The 25695-nt window shown below is 34.1% G+C and overlaps 2 protein-coding genes across 2 annotated transcripts in view; one reads left to right on the top strand and one right to left on the bottom strand.

Moving 5' to 3' along the window:
- ttc38 (tetratricopeptide repeat domain 38) overlaps positions 1-5962 on the top strand; it is a 41280-nt gene extending 35318 nt beyond the window's left edge. Inside the window, exons 12-14 of the mRNA XM_030136920.1 lie at positions 1723-1882; positions 5008-5081; positions 5456-5962. Coding sequence (XP_029992780.1) covers positions 1723-1882; positions 5008-5081; positions 5456-5543 — 322 coding nt within the window. The 3' untranslated portion in view covers positions 5544-5962. The remainder of the gene's footprint in view (positions 1-1722; positions 1883-5007; positions 5082-5455) is intronic.
- A 4486-nt stretch (positions 5963-10448) lies between these two features.
- Positions 10449-25695, bottom strand: part of tspan33b (tetraspanin 33b) — a 48582-nt gene continuing 33335 nt past the window's right edge. Inside the window, exons 7-8 of the mRNA XM_030137012.1 lie at positions 18416-18577; positions 10449-10880 (exon numbers count right to left, since the gene is read on the bottom strand). Of these exons, the coding sequence (XP_029992872.1) occupies positions 10812-10880; positions 18416-18577 (231 nt within the window). The 3' untranslated portion in view covers positions 10449-10811. The remainder of the gene's footprint in view (positions 10881-18415; positions 18578-25695) is intronic.

The raw sequence follows: 25695 nt of genomic DNA, 5'->3' as shown, positions 1-25695 counted from the left end.
GACTAGCCTTTTATGAAAAATGGGAACAATCTGAAATGTCTTAACAGTATTCTAACGTTACCAATATTCTGCCTGTTACTAGATCCACTGTGATCTGTAAGTTATAATGCACATGTATAAATTATAAACTAAGGCGTAATATTGTTAAAATTGCACTTATTTTTTTTAAGAATTTGCAGGTTGGTCATATTTGTTCATGTTATGTTCAAGTACTGTTTGTAGATGTAAATTTTTTTTTTTTTTTTTTTAATCAATCAATCAAATTTCATTTATATGGCGCTAAATCATAATAAAAGTTATCTCATGACACTTTGCATATAGGGGTGTAAGAAAATATTGGTTCTGCAGTATATTGCAATATTTCATTTCACAATCCTTTTTTTTTTTTTTTTTTTTAATTATCTTTTTATTGAACATTATAAAATATATTCCACATACAGCTGGTACATAATGGCTGAGTTTTTTTTTTTTTTTTTTCCCCATCTCTTTCCACTCTCCTCCAAATGTAATATCTTTAAATTAAACATGACAATCAAAAAATGGAAAATATAGGGAAAAAAAAAAAAAGAGAGAGATGAAGACATCCTCATTCTTTTACTTTAAATTAAATTAGGGAACGACCATTCCTTTCCAAGAACACAAATAAAATTATGCCCTGGACTTCGTGGTTCTGTGCATTCCACCATACATTTTGCCCGGTTACACTGACAGGGTTTTACTATGTTACCAGTGTGGGGCATATATTAAACCAAAACAAATACACAAATATAATTAACAAGAAAAAAACAAATCTCTGTAGCATGAACTAGGGTTTTTTTTTTTTTTTTAGATGTAAACATTTCATAATGGAATTTGACTTTTTTTCATTTAAAAACATAGAAAAACTTCGGAGTTGACATTATTCATAAGTTGTTATCCTATTTTTTTATATTATTTTACTGGTCCGGCCCACTTTATTAAATATTAGACTGTATGTGGCCCCTGAATTGAAATGTTGCAGACCACATTGGACCTGAGATTGTTGCCTCACTGTCCTCACTGAAACTGTTGCCGCCACTGTCTTGTAATGCATGTGGAAATGACCAAAAATAGTCAGTTGCCCGATAAATGGTTAACCCTTTAAATGTCTGAGAACCACCTTTGATCAGCCAGATTTGGGGTATTAGAGTAGACACAGAAGTCGTATGTCCTCTTGAACCACTCTGATGATGGGTAATTATGGAATTTTTGCCCAATGATGCTAAAAAAAACTACCACGCACTGCAGAGAAAAATCTCCTTTTTATGTGATATTTAGTCATTTTCATTCCAGAGCTCACTCATCCTCATGCAAATGTTCTACCAAAACACATCTCCCCTGACACTACTTTGCAAAGGCGCCGTCTCTGCACCCTGTGCCAAGATGAGTGTAATGCATTAAAAGAAAGACAGGTCTCCAGCACTAGCAAAGCACTTACAATGTGTTGAGATCGGTCTGACTACTACTTTTTTGTGCAAAAAGGTATTTTGATTGTGTGTAATATAATTTATTGTCCATATCGCATCTAAAGTGGAACCTCAAGTAAATCCTGTTTGTCTGAAAAGCATTTTGTTACTTTCACAGGTACTGATAAGCATACACCCTCACAAATACATCCTTTTTATGCAGTAGTTTCTAAACCTTCCATTTTTATAATACAAATGTTTTGTTTTTCCTGTTTTTTTTTTTTTTTCTTTCTTACAGAGAGCCTGGGGATAATCACCAGCATCAGTTAGCGAAGACTCTAGGTGTACCTATGTGCCAGGCCATGATGGAGTATGACCAGGGCAACTACAGTCAGACGGTGGACCTGCTGCACCCTTTACGCTACCGCATAGTTGACGCAGGGGGCAGTGATGCACAGGTACACTGTAAAAAAAAAAAAGTCCAGTACATAAATAAGACTATGAAACTCAGTATTGGGTTAAAATGTCTTATTTCAGGTAAAATTATCTGTCAGTGCAGTAAGAAAATTGCACTATTCAAGTTTTCTTAAAATAATCAAATATTATCCAAGGATTATAAAATGCTGAGCTTATTATTTCAAGCAGAATATACTTGTTTTAAGTCTTCATCTTAAAATGATCCAGGGAAAACCTGTGATGCAATAAAGCACAGAGACTCCAGGGAGGAAGATGGTTCTAAAGAATCCCAAAGGCATCAATTAGTGATATATGAGGTATTTAGGGCTGTTTAAAATGGCAAAGTCTTTTTCCTGGTTTATTTTTCCCTCTAAATTTTTTTTTTTCAATTTTTTTCCCCACTAAATTTTTTTCCTGGTATTTTTTTCCTGTGAAATTTTTTTCCTGGTATTTTTTTCCCCGTGAAATTTTTTTCCTGGTATTTTTTTTTCTTGCTAAATTTTTTTTCCTGGTATTTTTTTCCCCACTAAATTTTTTTCCTGTTATTTTTTTCCCCATGAAATTTTTTTCCTGGTATTTTTTTTTCCTGCTAAATTTTTTTCCTGGTATTTTTTCCCTGTATAATTTTTTTCCTGGTAATTTTTTTCCTGCACAGTTTTTTTCCTGGTATTTTTTTCCCCATGAAATTTTTTTCCTGGTATTTTTTTGCCACTAAATTCTTTTCCTGATATTTTTTCCCCACTAAATTTTTTTCCTGGTATTTTTTTTTCCAGCTAAATTTTTTTCCTGGTATTTTTTTTGCCACAAAAGTTTTTTCCTGGTATTTTTTTCCCCGTGAAATTTTTTTCCTGGTATTTTTTTTCCTGCTAAATTTTTTTCCTGGTATTTTTTTGCCACTAAATTTTTTTCCTGGTATTTTTTTCCCCGTGAAATTTTTTTCCTGGTATTTTTTTTTCCTGCTAAATTTTTTTTCCTGGTATTTTTTTTCCCCACTAAATTTTTTCCCTGGTATTTTTTTTCCCCGTGAAATTTTTTTCCTGGTATTTTTTTTATCCTGCTAAATTTTTTTCCTGGTATTTTTTTGCCACTAAATTTTTTCCTGGTATTTTTTTCCCCATGAAATTTTTTTCCTGGTATTTTTTTTCCTGCAGAATTTTTTTCCTGGTATTTTTTTGCCACTAAATTTTTTTCCTGGTATTTTTTTCCCCGTGAAATTTTTTCCTTGTATTTTTTTTTCCTGCTAAATTTTTTTCCTGTTTTTTTGCCGATAAATTTTTTCCCTGGTATGTTTTTTTCCCCGCTAATTTTTTTTTTTTTCCTTTTTTTCCCCACTACACTTTTTTCCTGTGTTTTTTCCCCACTAAATTTTTTTCCTGGTATTTTCTTTAAGACTATGAAAGACTATAAGACTATCAGACTATGAAACTCATTATTGGGTTAAAATTTCTTATTTCAGGTAAAATTATCTGTTAGTGCAGTAAGAAAATTGCACATATCAAATTTTCTTAAAATAAGTAAATATTATCCAAGGATTATAGAATGCTCAACTTCTTATTTCCAGCAGAATATACTAGTTTGAAGTCTTCATTTTTGAATTTTTTTTTTTTTTTTTAATCTATGATATGTGGTCTCATGAAGATGTCATGACTTAATAGACATGTTTAGGCAAAACTGCCTAAAATAAGTACAAATTTCTTGAGGGCAAACAGTTCCTGTGTCCTCCATACTCATCTCCCAACATGGCTAGTTTTGTTCTAAATATATGCTTAAAATTAGTTAGTTAGTTAAAAATGATTACACCACCCTTGTTTTGTCCAATTACTTGTTCATTTTAATTCCTGGTACAACTAAAGGTATATTTGTTTGGACAAATATAATGATAACAATAAAAATAGCTCATGGTAGTTGAATTTCAGAGCTGATATTTAGACATTTTCCATGTTTTCTTGATAATAACCAAAATCACTTCAGTTCTTACATTAATTTCTATGGCATTGTACTGACAAAAACAGTGCTTTTATGCATTCCATGTTTTGTTTTCTGTCTGTTTTAGTCACATGACACACACAGGAGTTAGTATTTGATTGCATAACCATTGTTTTTGATAACTTTTGATGGTCTAATCATTTTTTCTGTGACTGTAAGTGGGGTCGCTCTAGATCAGTGTTTCTCAACCTTTTTTTTTTTTGAACAAACGCCCTTTTACGTCCTCATGACCACTCCACCCCCCCACCCCGAAAAGAATTTTGCAATGGGGGTGGGGTGGGGGTTGGTGGCTGTTATAACGCTTTGTAACAAGTTATCGAGCGGGGAGGGGGGGGATCAGTGGGTGTGACAGACCTTATATACCTTGCATAGGTAGTGCGTCATTGGGGGGAGGTACAGGAATTCGCCACTGACATAACATACTGCAAACTAACACCCCCCATTTTTGTCTCAGTGCCCCCCTCTCAGCTTTCTCCTTCCAAACATCCTAACACCCTGTTGAGAAACACTGCTCTAGATGAAAATTCTTGGAAAAAGTCAAACAATCCTAACAAAATTAAGTCTCAATAAGTAGATAAATCTGAAAAATGATCTTTCAATGTAAATCTTCCAAATTCAAATCAGTTTATCTAAGTCAGATATTCCTTTTTTGCAGTGTAAGAGCAATAGACAAAGGTGGTAAACTCCAAGCTGGCAGAAAAAACAAAATCAAACCCAAACCCGACTGGAGTCCTCTTATGCACAGTTGAAAGCGTGCAGCCTTCAGGCTTTACTGCCTGTTTGGAAATCATTGATCATACTGGATTGTGTTTTTTCTTTTTTTTTGTGAAAATAGGCCAGAGGTGAGGAATATTCTCCATGAAAGCTACAGTCTTGCTGTCTCTGAGCATATTGCACTATGTGAGAATGTTCACAAGCTCAGTGCTCCAACATATGAATAATGAATCTGTGATGGATGCTGATGGACCCCGTGCATTTTATGTTCTTTGCATCTGCAAACTGTTCCCCAAGGTGCAAGAGTGAACGTACAGCAAAACAAAAGGGTGTAACAAAAAAAAAAGTGTACATATATATATATGTATGTATATATAGGGTTGGAAGGGCTTTGCTTTCTAATGGCTTTGTCCACTACTGTTTGCAGAGAGACCTCTTCAATCAACTGCTTATTCATGCAGCCATGAAGTCAGAGAATAAGCACCACCAGAAACTGGGAAGGTAATGCACAACAGGGATTTCAGACCAGCCATAGGGCGCTGCATACATTTTCACTGTCAGCGCTATATGTACTGTCTTTGCTTATGTTAGAATCTGCTTCGAAAATATAGAAGAAAGATTTTGCCCTGCTTGAAACGCTAGATTTCATCAGGATATTTTATATGTGATGCCGCTACATGCTCCAGTTTTCTTTAGCTTCTGTCTTCCCGAGTGCATACAAACCACAAGCAATGCCACCATTATGTAACCCACATCCCTTGCCTGTACACCATGTTATACTTCCATTATTGATCAGGTTAGCCTCTCAATGTGTAGGCCCTGAGAATTGCTGCTCATCTCACGGTGCTATCCTGTGTTCTGCTGGATTCCTCCAGATGTCTGTTGGTTGAACGTGATGCTATGAGGCCAGACTCCCCATTGACAGAGCGTCTGATGCAGAGAGCCTTGGCTCTTCACGACTAGACTCCATGCAAGGTGCACAGAACACATGCAAAAAACATCAAAGTGTCGTGATAATCCAGCGTGCCTCTATTTGGCTTTGGGAGACCCCCCTTTTACCAAGAGGAGCTTGGCAGTGTTGTTAAGAGTGCTGAAACCTTCTTATGCACTCTTCTCAGTTAAAAGATTGATGCTGTTATATATTCTTTATCCGTTCAGCTTTTTCATGTAACAAATTTGCACATTTTCTCAAGTCTATGAGCCAATAGTAATCTCACATCGTCATGATATTTTAATGCATGATTATATGTTCCATATAAGTTCATTTTCAGTAACTTTACATTAATAATAATATGTACTTAAAACCCCTTTAGCTTTATCAGCCCGCCCGCAGGCCAAAAAAATTGTATTAATATTCATCTACTATAAAAATATAATAAATCAGGACAATGAATGTTTTTTTCAACTTTTGCTCAAAGTTTAGACCCTAATGTTAATAGAAGTATATCACAAGTGTATTTTAGTGCAAACTTTAATGTTCAAACATGATTTTTAATCTTTGTGGGGTGAAATATACGCTACTAAAAATCTCTGACACAAACAATTAATTTATGCATATCATCGTCAATCCAGCCGAAAAAAAACAGGCGAGGATAAAAAATTCCAATTTCTCTTTTAGTTTGTTACAGTTTACTCAGGCATAGTGATAGATACAGTATTTTAGACAATGGGAATAGATTCTGTGAGGTCTCTAAATGTCCATAGACACCAAGAACATCCATATGAACCTTATTATTGTGAAGTAATTCTTCATTTACTTCGGGTATGTCTTTTTAGGCGTTTTTCCCCTGAAAATATGGTCAGGGTTTAACAGGTTAATGCCTTTTAAAACACATGGTCCAAACATGTGGTGTAATTTCCAGAAAATGATTTGCTCAGGTGCCTATTTTGTATATGTTGCTCACAAGATGAGTAACACAGTTAACAGCTGTATTTTTTTTCATTCCTGACGAGGGATGTAACAATATGAAAATTTCATATCACGGTTATTGGGACCAAAATTATCACGGTTATCATTATTATCACAGTATTATTGAAATTGTGCTCATAATGTTCAAAAAGTACTAATACACACACTGAAATAATTTAACCAAGTTGTATTTAAAAAAATAAAATAAAACAAAATAATAGGCACAATGTACCTTTTGTTGCAGAAACATTCAGATATTAGTGGTCTGAGCCTGTTTTGTCCATTTTTCAGTACTTTTGATTTTGCCTTTATATACTATATAAACAAATGGTTACTATACCTATGTTTGGTATCTTTTTTTTTTTTCAGCACAACTTCATCTGTCTCATCTGCCTATTATTTTTTTTACTATAAAAGCATAAAAGGACAGAAAACACAGAAAAATATAAAATCCGATTTGAAAAATTTCTATAATTTGTTGCATAAATAACACAAAGATGCTTAACGAACCCTTTCAAAGACTTTAAAAGTGAATATTGGTTCCAAATATTAGGTATAGAAAATTAAAATTGTAATAAATTAAAACTATACTCAAATATTTGACATAAAAGCAGATCTTTACATAGGGATTTTTTCCCTTAAAAGTGCAGTAATCAAACATAGTTATCATGATAATTAGAATTTAAACGGTAATACTAACCGTCTGCAATTTTACCGTGTTTTATCGTTTTACGGGTAATCGTTACATCCATATTCCCAACGCACGCGATGTCGCTGTTTGGACTAATCCCTTAATGTCGGACATTGAGTCGAATCTCTTGTACAGAGTCACGCTTAACAGGTAACTTTAGGTGTGCTCAATAGCCGTTATAAAGGCGACAAAGAAAACGTCCAAATGTTTTTTGCTCAAAATGCCACGACTTATGATAAAGCAGAGAGAACGTTCCATTGGCATGTTACGAGCAAGTCCTGTTTTTAAGTAGATGTCTTTGTTTTTAATTCATCTTTATCACTAATTCCATAATTGCATCTTATTTTACCTCCAGCTGCTCCTGTTTTATGTTTTTAATTCATCTTTGTCACTTTCAGTTGTCGGTATTTCTGATATGTCCATTGGACGTTGCAAATGTCTTGTTTTGTCCTCACTATTTTGTAAATGAGGTCACGTCCTCAATATATCTCTGAGTTTAAATAAAGGTGATGATGACGATGATACATTTTGATAAAAAGATTTCAAAAAGCTGTCCGTTTCATTCAGTTATGTTGCTTGCTGAAATATTGCAACTTTGGCACTTAAAGGGTCAATATCAGGCCCATATTTAAAAAAAAAAAAAAAAAAAAAGAAAAAAAGCATATTGAGGTAATTTTTTAAAAGGAAAATTGTTAATTGCTTTGTAGTTGTAGAATATAATCATGCCAAATTAGACATTTATAAATGTTATCTAATGTCTTGTTAAGATTTGACATGACACTGCTCATATGTTTTTAATTCATCTTTATCACTTTTACTTTTGGTACTTCTAATAAGACATTGTATGTTTCAAATATTTTGTGTTTTAAATGCGTAATTCCAGCTGCTCCTGTTCTATGTTTTTAATTCGTCTGTGTCACTTTTACTTTTCGCTATATCTGATATGTCCATTGGATGTTTCAAATGTCTCGTTTTGCCTCGGCTATATTGTAAACGAAGTTGCGACCTCAATATATCTCTGACTTTAAATAAAGGTTATGATGATGATGATGAATTTGATATAAAGATTTCAAACAGCTGTCCATTTCATTCAGTTATGTTGCTTGTTGAAATAGTGCAACTTTGGCGCTTAAAGGGTTAATATCAGGCCCATATTAAAAAAAAAAAAAAAAAAAAAAAAAAAAGCATATGAAGATAACTTTTTAAAAGAAAATTGCCTAGTAGTTGTCCAATATGATCATGTAGAATAAGACACTTATAAATGTTTTCTAATGTCTTATTAAGATTTGACAGGCATGCTAATATGTAACTGTTCAATAGGGATTATATGTTTAGCTTCATGTACACTACCAGTCAAAAGTTTGGACTCACCTTCTCATTTAAATGGCATGAGATGGACCACAGATGGCCAACAAGTGCTCAGCATCACTGGGAACTCCTTCAAGACCATTTATTGGAAATCATTTCAGGTGACTAACTCATGAAGCTCATCGAGAGAATGCCAAGAATATGCAAATCAGTAATCAAAGCTATTTTGAAGAATCTAAAATATATCATACCAACTTTATTTATAAAGCACTTTCAGAACTTTACAGCTGGCCAAAGTGCCGTACACCAATCATAAAAGAAGGAAATAAGTAAAAGCAGTGATAACACAGGGTGCAAAGTGGGCTAAGAACAACAAAATCCAACCATCATAAAAACAAAGACAAATTAAAATCTGATAAAAATAGCATAGGAAATATAAAAAAAAAAAATTCACTCATTGATTAAAAGCCAACTAGAAAAGGTGTCTTTTTAGACGTGATTTAAAGAAAAATATAAAACATGTTTTGAGTTATGTCACACTTTAAAAACTATATAATTTTTTTTCTTTGAACAAGGACTGACTAGTTGATTAACTGATCAGTTGTTACACACATCTGAGCCTTTGTGTTTTTTGTGTTTTTTTTGTGTGTATGTGTATGTTTCACATAATTGAAAACTGCAAATTAAAATATTATATATATATAAAAAGTACATACTTCTATATGTGTTCATTCATAGTTTTGATGCCTTCAGTAGTTGCTTTTCCATTGGACATCCGCGCAAAACTTTACCAATATTTACTAAATGTCAAAAAAGCATTAGTGCATAATGTCAGTTTTTCCATAAAATCACAAATGCGATGATTTGTTTATCTATTATTGTGAGATGGCACGAGAAGTCATTCCATAAACATGGTAACAAACGTAAATATGCTATTGATTTACAGATATATTCATTATTATTATATATTACCCCTCTATCTCGTACTAAATAAAAAAGATAATTGGGTTTCCTGGTGTGTCTACACATACCGCGACATGTTTCTTCTTCGCTTGTTGTAACGTACGTCAACATCCGTTTTTTTAAATTCACCTGACTCTAGTTGCGAAAAAAAGATCTTTCCATTGCAGTTTTGCGTGATATACCATTTGCACTACACCCGAAAAACCACCTCTTGCCAGCGCAAAAAAACTTTTAATCAAAAAATGGAACTTTTGGTGAAATTGTTGTTTTTCCATTGGGTAAATTTTTGTGGGCAAGTTATATTTGTGCAATTTGAGGGTCAATGGAAAAGCGACTAGTGAGCAAGGTTATTATCGTTAACGAAAACTAACGAAATGACGAAAACTAGAATTGAAAAAACATTTTCGTTAACTGAAATAAATAAAAACTATAATGAAAAGAAAGCTAATTAATTGAAATTGTATTGTGGGCTTGCAAAACTAACTAAAACGAAAAAAATATTATGGATAAAATTCCCTTTGTTTTCGTCTTTGTCAGTGTCGAATTGATATGAAATCGATTTATTTTGCTCGAGCAATTTTAGTTGGTGGCACCATACGACACTTCACGGTCCGTCACTTCTCGTCACTTGTCGTTCAGAGTCGTCTTCTCATTCCCACTCTACCTGGAAACATGGAGACTAAAGTTGGGAGAAAGTAGCAGAGTCCTGTCTGGGATTTATTTGAATATGACAGAGAGGAAGATAAAAACTAAACTAAAACTAAGCTTTAAAAAAAAAAAACAAACAAATAAAAACTAGCAAACCTGCTCTAAAAACAAATTAAAACTAACTGAATTAGAGAAAAAAAAGTCAAAACTAAATAAAACTAAACTATGATGAAAAATCCAAAACTATTATAACCGTGCTAGTGAGAACCTACAATGTAAATAGTCATGAAAATAAAGAAAAACCAGGTGACTGGTAATGTAATATAAAATTATGACTTTTTTTTTTTTTTTTTTGCCACAAAAATAACAGAGCTAATCGTTCCATCCTCTCATGACAAACAGAAGATCGTTAACTGGATTTTATTAGCAAACATCACATTTAAATATAAATACTTTCAGAGATAAAATGTTCATGTTTCGAATCAATATAAAAACCATGCTCAAAACCAATAAATATACATTTTGTACTTGGCATGTAATGACTGAGTAATACTGTACAATAAATTGCACCCCCGTTATGTACAGCACAGAAAAAGAAATGCACTGAAACATCGCAGTGATACAGTAGCAGCAGAAAAGATGTCCTTGCACATGTCAGAGGAATTGAGTAGCGCTCTGTAAGTTCTCCTCTTCCCTCTGAGTCGCCCTGTTCTCACAACACTGAGGTAATCTCATCTTGGATCTGAGAGATCAGGATCTGGGACAGCACGATGCCTGCAATCTAGAGGACAGCAGCAGTCACTTTATATTACAGAACAGAATCATGGGAGCTGCAAACCCCACACGGAACATCTCAAGGTCCCTTTGCGAAGTTTGCAGCGACGCTCATTTGGCACAGAAAATTTGATACGGTGTCATTTGTAATAATCACAGTGTCACATTTAGGAGATAAACAAATCACTTGTCGGGGGAATCAACCCAAAGCGTTTCTTAACCCTCCAGTATCCCGTCCAGAAAACACCAAGTGTGCCTTTTTCGCACATTTGTGGAATAATGTCAAAAAAATGTTCATACAGTTTGTTTTTAATTCTTTTACACTTTTTTCTATTTCATTAACTTGAGCTGTAAATAAAAATACCAAATACTCAATAACTCTCACTTTTTTTTAACCCTTTAAATGTAATGTAATATAAATAAACCATTTTTTTATGCAAAAAACACAAAAAATTAATTTTTTTCAATATACTACATAAAAAGTGGATCACATATTATTTGATTTTTGGATCCTGGCATATGTCAGTGATTAACTCCAACATCAGTTAATATGCATTACACTGGTCAACAACAAATTTATTGTTTAAGTTTTTTGAGCTGATTTGGGATAATTTTGGTGTGCTGAATCCAAAAATCACATTAATTTTGCTCAGTGAGGTCAACTTTCTGAACTATGCTACATACTGGCTTTTTAATATTTTTGCTTACATTTATGGGCATTTTCACATCATATGATGCAAAATCCTTTCATATTTCTTGCAATAAACGAATTCTGAAGATTTTACTTTTGCCAATTTATGATTAATGTTTTTTTTTAATATTACAGGTGAATGAAATGGCTTCGACTAGAAGATCTTGCAAAAATAAGCCTGACGTATTCTGCTACATCTGCAGTGAATACATAATAAATACATCCTGCTAGAAAATGATTTTTTTTCTCTTAAAACCTATTTTGGGTGAGAACTATATAAAAAAATCAACTGATAAAGTCACAAAAATGTAATCAATTTTGTGAGAAGATCAAATTTTTCAAAATCAAATTAGCAAAAAAACCTGACCTGACTGAGAAAAACAGATGTCATTTTTGGATTTAGCGGTGCAAAATGGTCCTAATTCAGTTCAAAAAAGCTAGACAACTTGCAAAAAACATTTTTTTGTAACCCAGTGTTATTATTTTTGGCGCTAGGTCAAATGTTCAAAAATACTAGCATCTGTCACCAAGTGTGTGTAAAATGCACACCTATAAATCAAACTATTAATTATACATTGATTTATTTTTCTGCTCTAATTTGATTTTATTTTTGTAAATCAAGGTCAGCCCTAATCATACACTGAACAAAAATATAAATGCACGACTTTTGTTTTTGCTCCCATTTTTCATGAGTTGAACGCAAAGATCTAAAACTTTTTCTATGTCCACAAAAGGCCTATTTCTCTCAAATATTGTTCATAAATTTGTCTAAATCTGTGTTAGTGAGCACTTCTCCTTTGTCCTTTGCTGAGATAATCCATCCACCTCACAGGTGTGGCATATCAAGATGCTGATTAGACAGCAGGATTATTGCACAGGTGTGACTTAGGCTGGCCACAGTAAAAGGCCACTCTAAAATGTGCACTTTTACTGTATTGGGTGGTCCAGGGGGGTCAGAAAACCAGTCAGTATTTGGTGTGACCACCATTTTCCTCACACAGTCTTCATGAATTCTCTGAAACAGCTTTGGAGATGGCTTATGGTAGAGAAACGAACATTCAATTCACAGGCAAAAGCTCTGGTGGAGATTCCTGAAGTCAGCATGCCAATTGCATATTCCCTCAAAACTTGTGACATCTGTGGTATTGTGCTGTGTGATAAAACTGCACATTTTAGAGTGGCTTTTTATTGTGGCCAGCCTAAGGTACACCTGTGCAATAATCCTGCTGTCTAATCAGCATCTTGATATGCCACACCTGTGAGGTGGATGGATTATCTCAGCAAAGAAGAAGTGTTCACGAACACAAATTTAGACAGATTTGTGAACAATATTTGAGAGAAATAAACCTTGTGTGTACACAGAAAAAGTTTTAGATCTTTGAGTTCAGCTCATGAAAAATGGGAGCAAAAACAAAAGTCGTGCATTTATATTTTTGTTCAGTGTACATATCAAATGGAAGAAATAGTGTGTTTTAGGCACACTTGTCATTTTCTTTTGTTTACAATGTGCAAATTTTACTTGGTGGCCAGAATTTTAAAGATCATGCAAAAATGAACAACTTTTCAATTCTAACCTTATTTAAATTGTGGAAAATAATATGAAGTTTTTTAAAACGAAGTGCAAAGTGTGCCTAAAAGGCGCACCCGGATACTAGAGGGTTAACAGTTGGTGGCAAATTCTGTTTTCAGAATAATTAAGAGTTTGAGATAAATCTTACTAAATATGCATACAGATGTAACAGTGTTTAGTGAATTTGTGATCCTCACTTATCAAACGTGCACAGAAACCCACAGAGCTTTCCCCATTAGATTTATTGCACATCAAAGCAACTAGAATATTAATGATATTAATGCAATTGTTATGCCGGGGCTCAGGAGGATTTCACATGCTTCCCTCTACAACAGAATCAGTGGGGACCTAATCAGGCATCACACATCTGTCATATTGAACACAGAGTGAGAGAACAACCATGCAAACAGACCCGGTGGCAAAGTGTACACTCAGAGGTGCAAGCACGTGGCGATGTGACAGTATCAGAGTTATTTTGAAAAGTAAGCAGACTAATTATTTAGAAGCAGTTCTTGATAAGTGCTAATTTGATTTCATGGCCAATCGAACACTTTGACTTGAGTTATTAACGCAGATCTAATGCTGTGTGATAGGAAGTGTGTCAGGCTCAGTATGTGAGCGGGAGGCGTCAGTGTCCTCCTTTCCTGGTGATATCACATGCAAACGTCTACCTCAGCTCCACATTAACCTGCACTTTCGATCAAGAAGAGTATAATAAATGAATAATGTGAAGTTAAAGTTTTATTATCCCCTTGTGCCTAGTTACTGCTGTCTAGGCATAAACCCTCCATTTTAAATCGGTTCTATTCCAATTACCTCACATTAACCCTGTTGGTTTCTTTCGCTGGAATAAGACTTTTATTGCTTTTTTTTTTTTTTTTTTTTTTTTGTTAATACTAGCAGGAGGATAGTGGTGTACTGTGCGAACAAAAAAGGCAGAATAAATGTCTTTCAAATGAGTGACTCATATTGGGCCATATTTTTGCTAAACCTACTTTTAAACTGCAAAAATCTAAATCTTACTAAGTGTATATTTTGTCATTTCTAGTCAAAATATGTCATCACACTTAAAATAAGACATAATCACCTAAAGAGTAACTTTTCAGTGAGATATAAGAACTTATTTTTAGACAATAGACCTTGAAAGGCTTATTTCAAGAAATTTTACCAAGATAATTTTCACTTGTCCCATTGGCAGATTTTTTTTTTGCTAAATTCCAGATTTTTTTTTTTTTTGCTTAAGTCAAGCAAAAAAAAATCTGCCAATGGAACAAGTCAAGTTCCAATAGTTCCAAAAGTTTGAATTTGAACCCTCCAGGTGCTGCAAAGCTATCTTTATATTTATTTTAGCAAAAATTGAGTGGATTTCTACAACCATTTTAAATCCTGCTTGATTTGTTATGTCTACACTGCAAAAATCCAAATCTTCCCAAGTGTATTTTTCTCATTTCTAGTCACAATATCTCATCACACTTAAAATAAGACATAATCACCTAAAGAGTAACTTTTCTGTGAGATGGAAAGAACTTATTTTTAGACAATAGATCTGGAAAATCTTATTTCAAGAAATCTTACCAAGATAATTTTCACTTGTTCTATTGGCAGATTATTATTATTATTTTTTTTTTAATTTTTTGCTTAATTCAAGCAAAACAATCTGCCAGTGAACAAAATAACTGAAGACCTACCATATCAAATTTAATACCTTTTTTTTTTTTTTTAGTTATTTTTTTATTGAATTTTTTTATTGAATTTTTTACAGTAGTAGTGCAAAAAAAATGTCTAAACAATTGGAATTTTTTTTTAATATAGAAAAGAACACACAAAACACACATACAACAGAAAAATTTAAAAAAAACAAAACAAAAAAACCATCACAAAACAAGTCACTTATCATCTTTGTTTAATCTTGATTTAAACAAAAAAAATCTGACAATGGAACAAGTGAAAATCATCTTGGTAAGATTTCTTGAAATAAGCTTTTCCAGATCTATTGTCTAAAAATAATTTCTTATATCTCACGGAAAAGTTACTCTTTAGGTGATTACGTCTTATTTTAAGTGCGATGAGATATTTTGACAAGAAATGAGAAAAACACACTCGGTAAGATTTTGATTTTTGCTGTGTATTAGCCTGTGGTACATTTATTTGTGGACGCTAATAGTTCCAAAAGTTTTAATTAACTTTTTATGTGAAGTTAAAGTTTTATTATCCCCTTGTGTCTCGTTACTGCTGTCCCTAACCCTCCATTTTAAATCGGTTCTATTCCAATTACCTCACATTAACCCTGTTGGTTTCTTTAGCTGGAATAAGACTTTTATTGCTTTTTTTTTTTTTTAATACTAGCAGGAGGACAGCAGTGTACTGTGCGAACAAAAAAGGCAGAATAAATGTCTTTCAAATGAGTGACTCATATTGGGTCATATTTTTGCTAAACCCACTTTTAAACTGCAAAAATCAAAATCTTACTAGATCTTACTAAGTGTATTTTTTGTCATTTCTAGTCAAAATATCTCATCACACTTAAAATAAGATATAATCACCAAAAGCAGGGGTGTCAAGCTCATTTTAGTTCAGTTCCACATTCAGCCCGATATGATCTCAAGTGGGCCGGACCAGTAAAATAATAACAGTGAGAAAAGTCAAATTAAATTCTGATAATGTTTACATCTATAAAAATCTGAATAACATGACCAAACTGGAAACGTCTTAAGAAAAACAACTGCAATTTTACCAATATTCTGCCTCAGATTATCAGTTTATCATTTACACATGTGCGTTACAACTTACATTACAATTACAAATGCATGAAACATTCAATAACAGGCAGAATATTGGTAAAATTGCATTTACTTCTCTTTAGACATTTCAGGTTATTCACATTTTTTGTAAAACAAGAGTTTTTTAATATAAACATTTTCATGTAATTTTACTTTTTTACACTAAAACCAAGATAAAATTTGCTGTTTTCATTATTTATAGGCTTATTAAGATAGTATTTTACTGGCTCTGACCCACTTGAGATCTAATTGGTCTGTGTGTGGAATCTGAATTAAAATGATTTTGACATCCTCGATTGTTAATATCTTCAGTGTAACTTTTGTATTTCACAAATCCATCCTACAGGGCAGATTGGATCCTTTGGCGGGCCAGATTTGGCCCCCGGGCCGCATGTTTGACACCTGTGACCTAAAGAGTAACTTTTCAGTGAGATATAAGAACATATTTTTAGACAATAGATCTAGAAAATCTTATTTCAAGAAATCTTACCAAGATAATTTTCACTTGTTCCATTGGCAGATTTTTTAGCTTAATTCCAGATTTTTTTTTTTTTTCGCTTAAGTCAAGCAAAAAAAAATCTGCCAGTGGAACAAGTGAAAATTATCTTGGTAAGATTTCTTGAAATAAGCTTTTCAAGGTCTATTGTCTAAAAATAAGTTCTTAAATCTCACAGAAAAGTTACTCTTTAGGTGATTATGTCTTATTTTAAGTGCGATGAGATATTTTGACAAGAAATGAGAAAAATACACTTGGTAAGATTTGGATTTTTGCTGTGTATTAGTCTTTGGTACATTTATTTGTGTATTTGTGGACCCTAATAGTTCCAAAAGTTTCAATTAACTTTTTACAGTTGTAATTATTGCTAACTTAGCACCAGAGCCAGGGCTCTGCTTAGCGCTGGCCACCTCTGGAACCTGATTGGTCACCTCCTCAGGTGCCAGTGCCACCCTAGTTGATTGACAGGTCACTGCAGGTCTCACTGAAAGGTGCGCGATTATTGGAAATGCGAACAAGAAAGGCAGAATAAACGTCTTTCAAATGAGTGACACATATCGAGAGAACCTACACTTATGGAATACATAAATCTGAGGTACGTTTTAAGGTGGTTTCAGAATGAGTCACTGTTTTAACCCTTTCATGCATGAATTATTAGAACCTTAATGGGTCAAAACACAGTAATGTCCCGTCAGAGAGCGAACTTTAATTGATTGCCGTTCCAACATTTATTTCAATATAAAGTAGCTCCTTGTTTTGGATAATCCCTTATGGTCCAACTACAGCAAAAATGAATTTAAAAGTAAAAATATGGGTCAAATTGTCTCTAAAATGTCCTGTCAGAGAGATTTTGAATACCGTGTTTTGACCCTAATCAAGATTTTTTTTCCTGAGTGTTTTTATTCCTCTTTAGGCATTTAAAAAAAACAAAAAACAATGCGATTGAAAAAAATTTTATGAACCTTTTTTTCATTGAGTTGCAAAAATATCCACTCAGCTGGACATCATGCATTTAATTTTTGAAGCAAAGAAACATGTATTTGAGTGAAAACTATGATTTATTTATTTATTTATTTTTTTTTAATGTTAATCTGGTGTTTGTCACATTTTAACATACTCTAATATTAGTTATTACTCACTTCATGGATAATATGCAAAAAAAACCAAACAAACTACAGTCTATTAACAATAACAAGCAATTGATTTACACTCAAACATGTCACTGCAGATCAGATTTATCCAGAACAGCAAAGTTACAGAAATTATATGAATTGCAATGTATGGGATGGTGCATAGGTGTCCACTGTGTTGGTTGATATGGAACTAAAACAATAAAATCCATGAACATACAAGAGAACAGCTGTTGAATAACTGTCCACTGTAGTGACCAGTATGCATGAAAGGGTTAAACTACTGGTCATTTGACTGCACATTTAGAGAAGAGATGTTGCCAATAGTTCAACCATGCGAGTAGGCTAACATTATGAAAGTCTAACGTTATCCGATGTTTCTAAACTTGTTTCTAAAATGGCGTTTTTCTGGTCTACTTTTAAAAATATATCTATTAAATAAAAAAAAGCCCAAAAATTGAGAGTATACCCACTTCTCCAGGGACCACTACACCACTGCAGGAGGATAATTTAAAACCTGTGCGGGAACAATGCTGGAACCTTTCGAATTGATGTTGCAATGTGGGTTACTTAAAGAAAAGAACAGGGTCCTGATTGATGAAGTGTTGCATGGACTATTTCACAGCCACGTCTATTGCACCATACGAGTCAGCCTTTGAGGGAGCGGGGTCCGTCAATATGTTGATTGCTACACGCTCAATTCAGTAAACCTCCAGGTGATGCCTGTATCGACGGGCGTATGTATGCGAGAGCTTGTTTAAGACAAGACCAGAGCCATCTCAGCCCAGAATTATAGGAGTTTACTGCAGTAAAGGATTGCGTAGGCTGCCAATTAGTGCACAGCATGCATTGATTGAGTGCTTGTGTAGGCTTACTTGAGGCAAAGCCAGACCCAAGGTGAGCGCTCCCACCAGCAGCAGATGAGACTCGATCCACATCACTGCCCTGTCTGCACAGCCTACAGGGTAGATGGACTTATTCGCATCCAAGTAGTTCTGGGTTTGCACTCCAAAACCGCACATAGTGTTGACAACTACCTGTAAATCAGACAGATGATAAGAGACACAAGGATTTAAAACATGGAACTCATCAGGTCATATTTTGCTAAACCCACTTTTACACAATGCAAAAATCTAAATCTTACCAAGTGTATTTTTCTCATTTCTAGTCAAAATATCTCATTACACTTAAAATAAGACATAAGAAAGAACTTATTTTTGGACAATAGACCTTGAAAATCTTATTTCAAGAAATCTTACCAAGATAATTTTCACTTGTTCCATTGGCAGATTTTTTTTTTTTTTTTTTTTTTTTTTTTTTTTGTGTGTGTGTAATTCAAGATTTTTTGCTTAATTCAAGCAAAAAAAATCAGCCAAGGGAACAAGTGAAAATTATCTTGGTAAGATTTCTTGAAATAAGATTTTCGAGGTCTATTGTCTGAAAATAAGTTCGTTCTTATGTCTTATTGATTAATTAAATCTTGCTTAATTCAAGATTTTTATTTATTTATTTTTTTGCTTTAAAATAAGACATAAGAAAGAACTTATTTTTGGACAATAGACCTTGAAAATCTTATTTCAAGAAATCTTACCAAGATAATTTTCACTTGTTCCATTGGCAGATTTTTTTTTTTTTTTTTGCTTAATTCAAGATTTTTTGCTTAATTCAAGCAAAAAATCAGTCAAAGGAACTACTGAAAATTATCTTGGTAAGATTTCTTGAAATAAGATTTTCAAGGTCTGTTGCCCAAAAATAAGTTCTTTCTTATGTCTTATTTTAAATGTGATGAGATATTTTGACTAGAAATGACGAAAATACACTTGGTAAGATTTGGATTTTTGCTGTGTATTAGTCTTTGGTTCATTTATTTGTGTATTTGGACCCGAATAGTTCCAAAAGTTTGAATTTGAACCCTCCAGGTGCTGCAAAGCTATCTTTATATTTATTTTAACAAAAATCGAGTGGATTTCTACAACCGTTTTAATTCCTGCTTGATTTGTTATGTCTACACTGCAAAAATCTAAATCTTCCCAAGTGTGTTTTTCTCATTTCTAGTCAAAATGTCTCATCACACTTAAAATAAGACAAAATCCCCTAAAGAGTAACTTTTCAGTGAGATAGAAAGAACTTATTTTTAGACAACAGATCTTGAAAATCTTATTTCAAGAAATCTTACCAAGATAATTTTCACTTGTTCCATTGGCAGATTTTTTTCTTTTTCTTTTTCTTTTTTTTCTTAATTCAAGCAAAAACATCTGCCAATGGAACAACATAACTGAAGACCTACCATATCAAATTTAATACCTTTTTTTTAAGTTATTTTTTTATTGAATATTTTTAAAGCAGTAGTGCAAAAAAAAAAAAAAAAAAGTCTAAACAATAGTAATTTTTTATATAGAAAAGAACATATACAAAACACATACAACGGAAAAAATACAAAAAAAAAAACAAAAAAACATCACAAAACAAGCCACCTATTGTCCTTGTTTAATCTTGAATTAAACAAAAAAATCTGCCAATGGAACAAGTGAAAATCATCTTGGTAAGATGACTTGAAATAAGATTTTCAAGATCTATTGTCTAAAAATCAGTTTTTATATCTCACTGAAAAGTTACTCTTTAGGTGATTATGTCATATTTTAGGTGTGATGAGATATTTTGACTAGAACTGAGAAAAATACACTTGGTAAGATTTTGATTTTTGCTGTGTATTAGTCTTTGGTACATTTATTTGTGTATTTGGACCCTAATAGTTCCAAAAGTTTGAATTTGAACCCTCCAGGTGCTGCAAAGCTATCTTTATGTTAATTCTGGTAAGAATCAAGTGGATTTCTACAACTCGTTTTAATTCCTGCTTAATTTGTTACGTCATGACATTTACACATATAAGGTCAAGACTTCCTACGAACATTTCTCCGAGTACGACATAATTGTTTGTCAGCAGCAGCGGTTGTAGTCCATACTGAAGATATGGCCAAACTTCGAACAAATTACCTAAAAATGTTCAGTTGTTAGCTGAATGGGACAGAGCAGCACAGCCAACAACCTGGAGGGGGCAGGGTGTGAAGTGGCTCATTTGCATTTAAAGGGCCAGCGCTCAAAATGACCTTTCTGGTGTCATTACTAAGAAATAGGGTTAAAGATGGACCTGTGGAGTTGAATTAATGAAGAATTCAGACCCAAGCATAGCATTTACAGTTTATGGAGACCACAGGGAAATGTTTTAAAATGCAGAATTCCATTTAAAAAAAAAAAAAAAAAAAAAGCAAAATATCACTCCTTTAAATCCAACCAATAGGGAAAATTGAAAAAGTTCAAAACGCTCTTAGATCAAAACTATCAAGCAACTCTAAGCCCCAGAACACTCACAGGGTGGGGAAGCAAAATTTACAATGAACATTTAGTTGTTTTTTTCTCAGCAGGCACTACGTCAGTTGTTTTGAAACCAAACATATATTGATGTCATAATCATACCTAACACTATTATGCATACCTTTTCAGAAACTTTTGCCCATATGAGTAATCAGGAAAGCAAACGTCAAAGAGTGTGTGATTTGCTGAACGCACTCGTCACACCAAAGGAGATTTCAAAAATAGTTGGAGTGTCTATAAAGACTGTTTATAATGGAAAGAAGAGAATGACTATGAGCAAAACTATTATGAGAAAGTCTGGAAGATACTATTAAAGAAGAATGGGAGAAGTTGTCACCCGAATATTTGAGGAACACTTGCGCAAGTTTCAGGAAGCGTGTGAAGGCAGTTATTGAGAAAGAAGGAGGACACATAGAATAAAAACATTTTCTATTATGGAAATTTTCTTGTGGCAAATAAATTCTCATGACTTTCAATAAACTAATTGGTCATGCACTGTCTTTCAATCCCTGCCTCAAAATATTGTAAATATACCCTGTACATTCAAGGCCAAATTGCTGAACAGGACAGGGTCAAATAACTAACTAAATAAAAATCAAAATAAAACATGGAATCATCTTCTTGTTCTTGAAACTTTAACCTAAAGCAACACAAACAATACAGAGAAAACACTTCCACAGGCTCCCCCGTTTAATGCATCCCGTCTTACTTTTGTGTTGACGAAGATGTTAACTGCTGTGACAGCTCGGGGAAAGTGTTACAGGAGTTCGCTGATCGTAGAGAGGAAATGGCATGAGAGCGACTTTTGAATTCAACACAAACCCGGTCCATTTGATGTGACGAAGTCTGGCTCGGTCCCTGAAGTAGCCGTGCAGTTGCAGGCTACGAACAGCAGGATGCAGCACTGCATCAGCTCTACTGGTGCTTAATTAATTGATTTTTTTCAGCCATGTAGAAAAAGGTTGCTGTGATCTGTTTTCCTTGTAGCATGATGGAAAATCAATACTAGTGTGATGGATCTACATGTAATCCTTAGTTTTCTGTCTTCTCTCAAACTAGAAAGAATTGTCAGCGGTGGCCTGTGAGCTGTGCTACTGCTGTGTGAGTGTGTGAGTGTGTGTGTCTGCGATACACTGTTAAGAGTTACATTTTGTATCTGTCTTTGTGCAAGTGCAGTTCTGTGTACTCATGCATGCCTGAGTACGCTAATTATATCTGTGTACTACCACGTGTCCTTATCTAGTTTATGCATGTACAGGCTGCTGTGTGTATATTCTGAGTAGACAAAATACGACAGAAAATGACTTTTGAAGCAGGTAAACCTCAGCCTGCAGTGATGATTAAATGTTGGGAATGTTACTGACAGCTAAATTCTCTATCTGCCATACCATGTTTGGTTGACTTTATCCAACCGCCCACATACGCCTTTTGATTATATTTGTTTAGTTACCTTGACTTTGACATTTCCCTCAATCATTTGATTATTCTATGCCTCTTTTCAGGTTCTGCTCTCCAGGGTTTGCGCAAGGTAAAACGAGGCTGGCTTGGTTTTATCAGTCTAGCTCTAAGCTTGGCATATGAGTAAATGAGATGCATGTCAGTCTTCATTAATACAAGCTGTGTTTAAGGTTTTTTTTTTTTTTTTTTCCGAGCAGTAAACTGAATTCGGAGTTTTATAATAGACATGAAAATGCCTTAAGATGCCACTGTCTGTTTCAAAAACCATCCAAGTCAAGGACAATGAAGAGTCAATCAACAAGGTCTACCTTTACGAAATGTGTCTAAAAAAATCATTCTAATGCTCTTTTAGTCAAAAATGTGCTGCCCACCTGCCCAACCAAACTGAACCTGAAGCTTCTGTTTTCCAAGCAACCTGACTCCCTTGACCACAGGTGTCAAACGTGTGGCCCGGGGGCCAAATCTGGCCCGCCAAAGGGTTCAATCCAGCCAGCAGGATGAATTTGTGAAATGCAAAAATTACACTGAAGATATTAACTATCAATCCACATACATACACATACAGATCAAGTAGATTTCAAGTGGGTCAGACCAGTAAAATATTATCATAATAGCCTGTAGATAATGACAACCCCAAATTTTCTCTTTGTTTTTTGGTGCAAAAAATTAAAATTACATGAAAATGTTTACATTACCAAACTATACTTTTATAAGAAATGTGAATATCCTGAACAAATATGAACAAACGGAAACATCTTAAGAAAAGCAAATGCAATTTTACCGATATTCTGCCTGTTCCTAAATGTTTTGTGCGATTGTAATGCAAATTGTAATGCACGTGTGGTGATGATCAACAGAGAAACCGAGGCATAATATTTATTAAAATTGCACTTGTTTTTCTTAAGACAATTCAAGTTGTTCATGTTATTTAGATTTTTAAGGAAACTTTGTAGATGTAAACGTGATCATAATATAATTTTACTTTTTTCGCTGTTATTATTTTATTGGTCCAGCCCACTTGAGTTCAATTTGGGCTAAATGCGGCCCCTGAACTCAAATGAGTTTGACACCCCTGCCCTTGACAAATGCACCATTTGGACTTCCCAGATCTGCTGCCTGCATCAGTTAGGACGGTAAAACGAGGCCGGCTTGGTTTTATCAGTCTAGTTCTAAGCTTGGCGTATGAGTAAATGAGATGCATGTCAGTCTTCATTAATATAAGCTGTGTTTAAGGGTTTTTTTCAGAGCGGTAAACTGAATTCTGAGTTTTATAATAGACATGAAAATGCCTTAAGATGCCACTTTCTGTTTCAAAAACCATCCAAGTCAAGGACAATGAAGAGTCAATCAACAAGGTCTACCTTTACGAAATGTGTCTGAAAAAATCATTCTAATGCTCTTTTAGTCAAAAATGTGCTGCCCACCTGCCCAACCAAACTGAACTTGAAGCTTCTGTTTTCAAATCAACCAGACTCCCTTGACCACATGTGTCAAACGTGTGGCCCGGGGGCCAAATCTGGCCCGCCAAAGGGTTCAATCCGGCCCGCAGGATGAATTTGTGAAATGCAAAAATTACACTGAAGATATTAACAATCAATCCACATACATACACATACAGACCAATTAGATTTCAAGTGGGTCAGACCAGTAAAATATTATCATAATAGCCTATAGATAATGACAACCCCAAATTTTCTCTTTGTTTTTTGGTGCAAAAAATTAAAATTACATGAAAATGTTTACATTACCAAACTATACTTTTATAAGAAATGTGAATATCCTGAACAAATATGAACAAACGGAAACATCTTAAGAAAAGCAAATGCAATTTTACCAATATTCTGCCTGTTCCTAAATGTTTTGTGCGATTGTAATGCAAATTGTAATGCACGTGTGGTGATGATCAACTGAGAAACCGAGGCATAATATTTATTAAAATTGACTTGTTTTTGTTAAGACAATTCAAGTTGTTCATGTTATTTAGATTTTTAAGGAAACTTTGTAGATGTAAACGTGATCATAATATAATTTTACTTTTTTCGCTGTTATTATTTTATTGGTCCGGCCCACTTGAGTTCAATTTGGGCTAAATGCGGCCCCTGAACTCAAATGAGTTTGACACCCCTGCCCTTGACAAATGCACCATTTGGACTTCCCAGATCTGCATCCGGGGAATTTGGGCTGGGCAGCTCCACCTAGATTCTGTCTCCAGCCCCTAGGTTTCGCCATCTCAGCCATTACTTTGTTTATTTCTCACTGCTTGAATGCATCCTGTAGATACACAGTTAAGTGCATACATGACATATTAAACGTACAATATACGTATCGCCTACACAGTTTAGTAATTTACCAGTGTACTGTTTCTTATCTGTCCCCGTCTGGTGTTCTTCCATACCCCGGTATCTCCCCAGTATCCTTACATTCTTTTACCGATCTTGACCCAAGGAGACTGGGTATTTCTCTGTCCGTCAACATTTGATTGATTAGTCTAGAGCAGGGGTGTCAAACTCATTTTCTTCCGGGGGCCACACTCAGCCCAATTTAATCTGAAGTGGGCCGGACCAGTACAATAATAGCATGATAACCAATAAATATTGACAACTCCAAATTGTTTTAGAGCAAAAAATAACATTCAGTTATGCCAATATTTACAATTACAAACTATCCAAACAAAAAGGATGTGAATAACCTGAAAAAAATGAAATTTGTTAAGAAATATAAGCACAATTTTATCAATATTATGCCTTGACTTATCATTTATACAGGGGTTGGACAAAATAATGGAAACGCCTTCACCTCAAGATGATAATGCCCCAATCCATACAGCTACAATTGTTAAAGAATGGCATGAGGAACATTCTAATGAAGTTGAGCATCTCGTATGGCCGGCACAGTCCCCAGACCTCAACATTATTGAGCATTTGTGGTCAGTTTTAGAGATTCAAGTAAGACGTCGATTTCCACCGCCATCGTCTCTAAAAGAGTTGGAGGGTATTCTAACTGAAGAATGGCTTAAAATTCCTTTGGAAACAATTCACAAGTTGTATGAATCAATACCTCGGAGAATTGAGGCTGTAATTGCTGCAAAAGGCGGACCTACACCATATTAAATTATATGTTGTTGATTTTTTAAGGTGTTTCCATTATTTTGTCCAACCCCTGTACGTATCCAATACAGGTCAGCTCTACAAAGGCACAAAACATTTAGTAACAAGCAAAATATTGTTAAAATTGCCTTTACTTTTCTGTAGACATTTCAGGTTGGTTCATATTTGTACAAGTTATTCACATTTTATTGTTAAAGGATAGTTTGTTAATGTAAACA

Source organism: Sphaeramia orbicularis, chromosome 6 (genome assembly GCF_902148855.1).
Source record: "Sphaeramia orbicularis chromosome 6, fSphaOr1.1, whole genome shotgun sequence".
Classification (NCBI taxonomy): Eukaryota; Metazoa; Chordata; class Actinopteri; order Kurtiformes; family Apogonidae; genus Sphaeramia; species Sphaeramia orbicularis.
The sequence above is the reverse complement of the archived record's forward strand: the minus strand, read 5'-3'. Positions and strand labels throughout refer to the sequence as shown.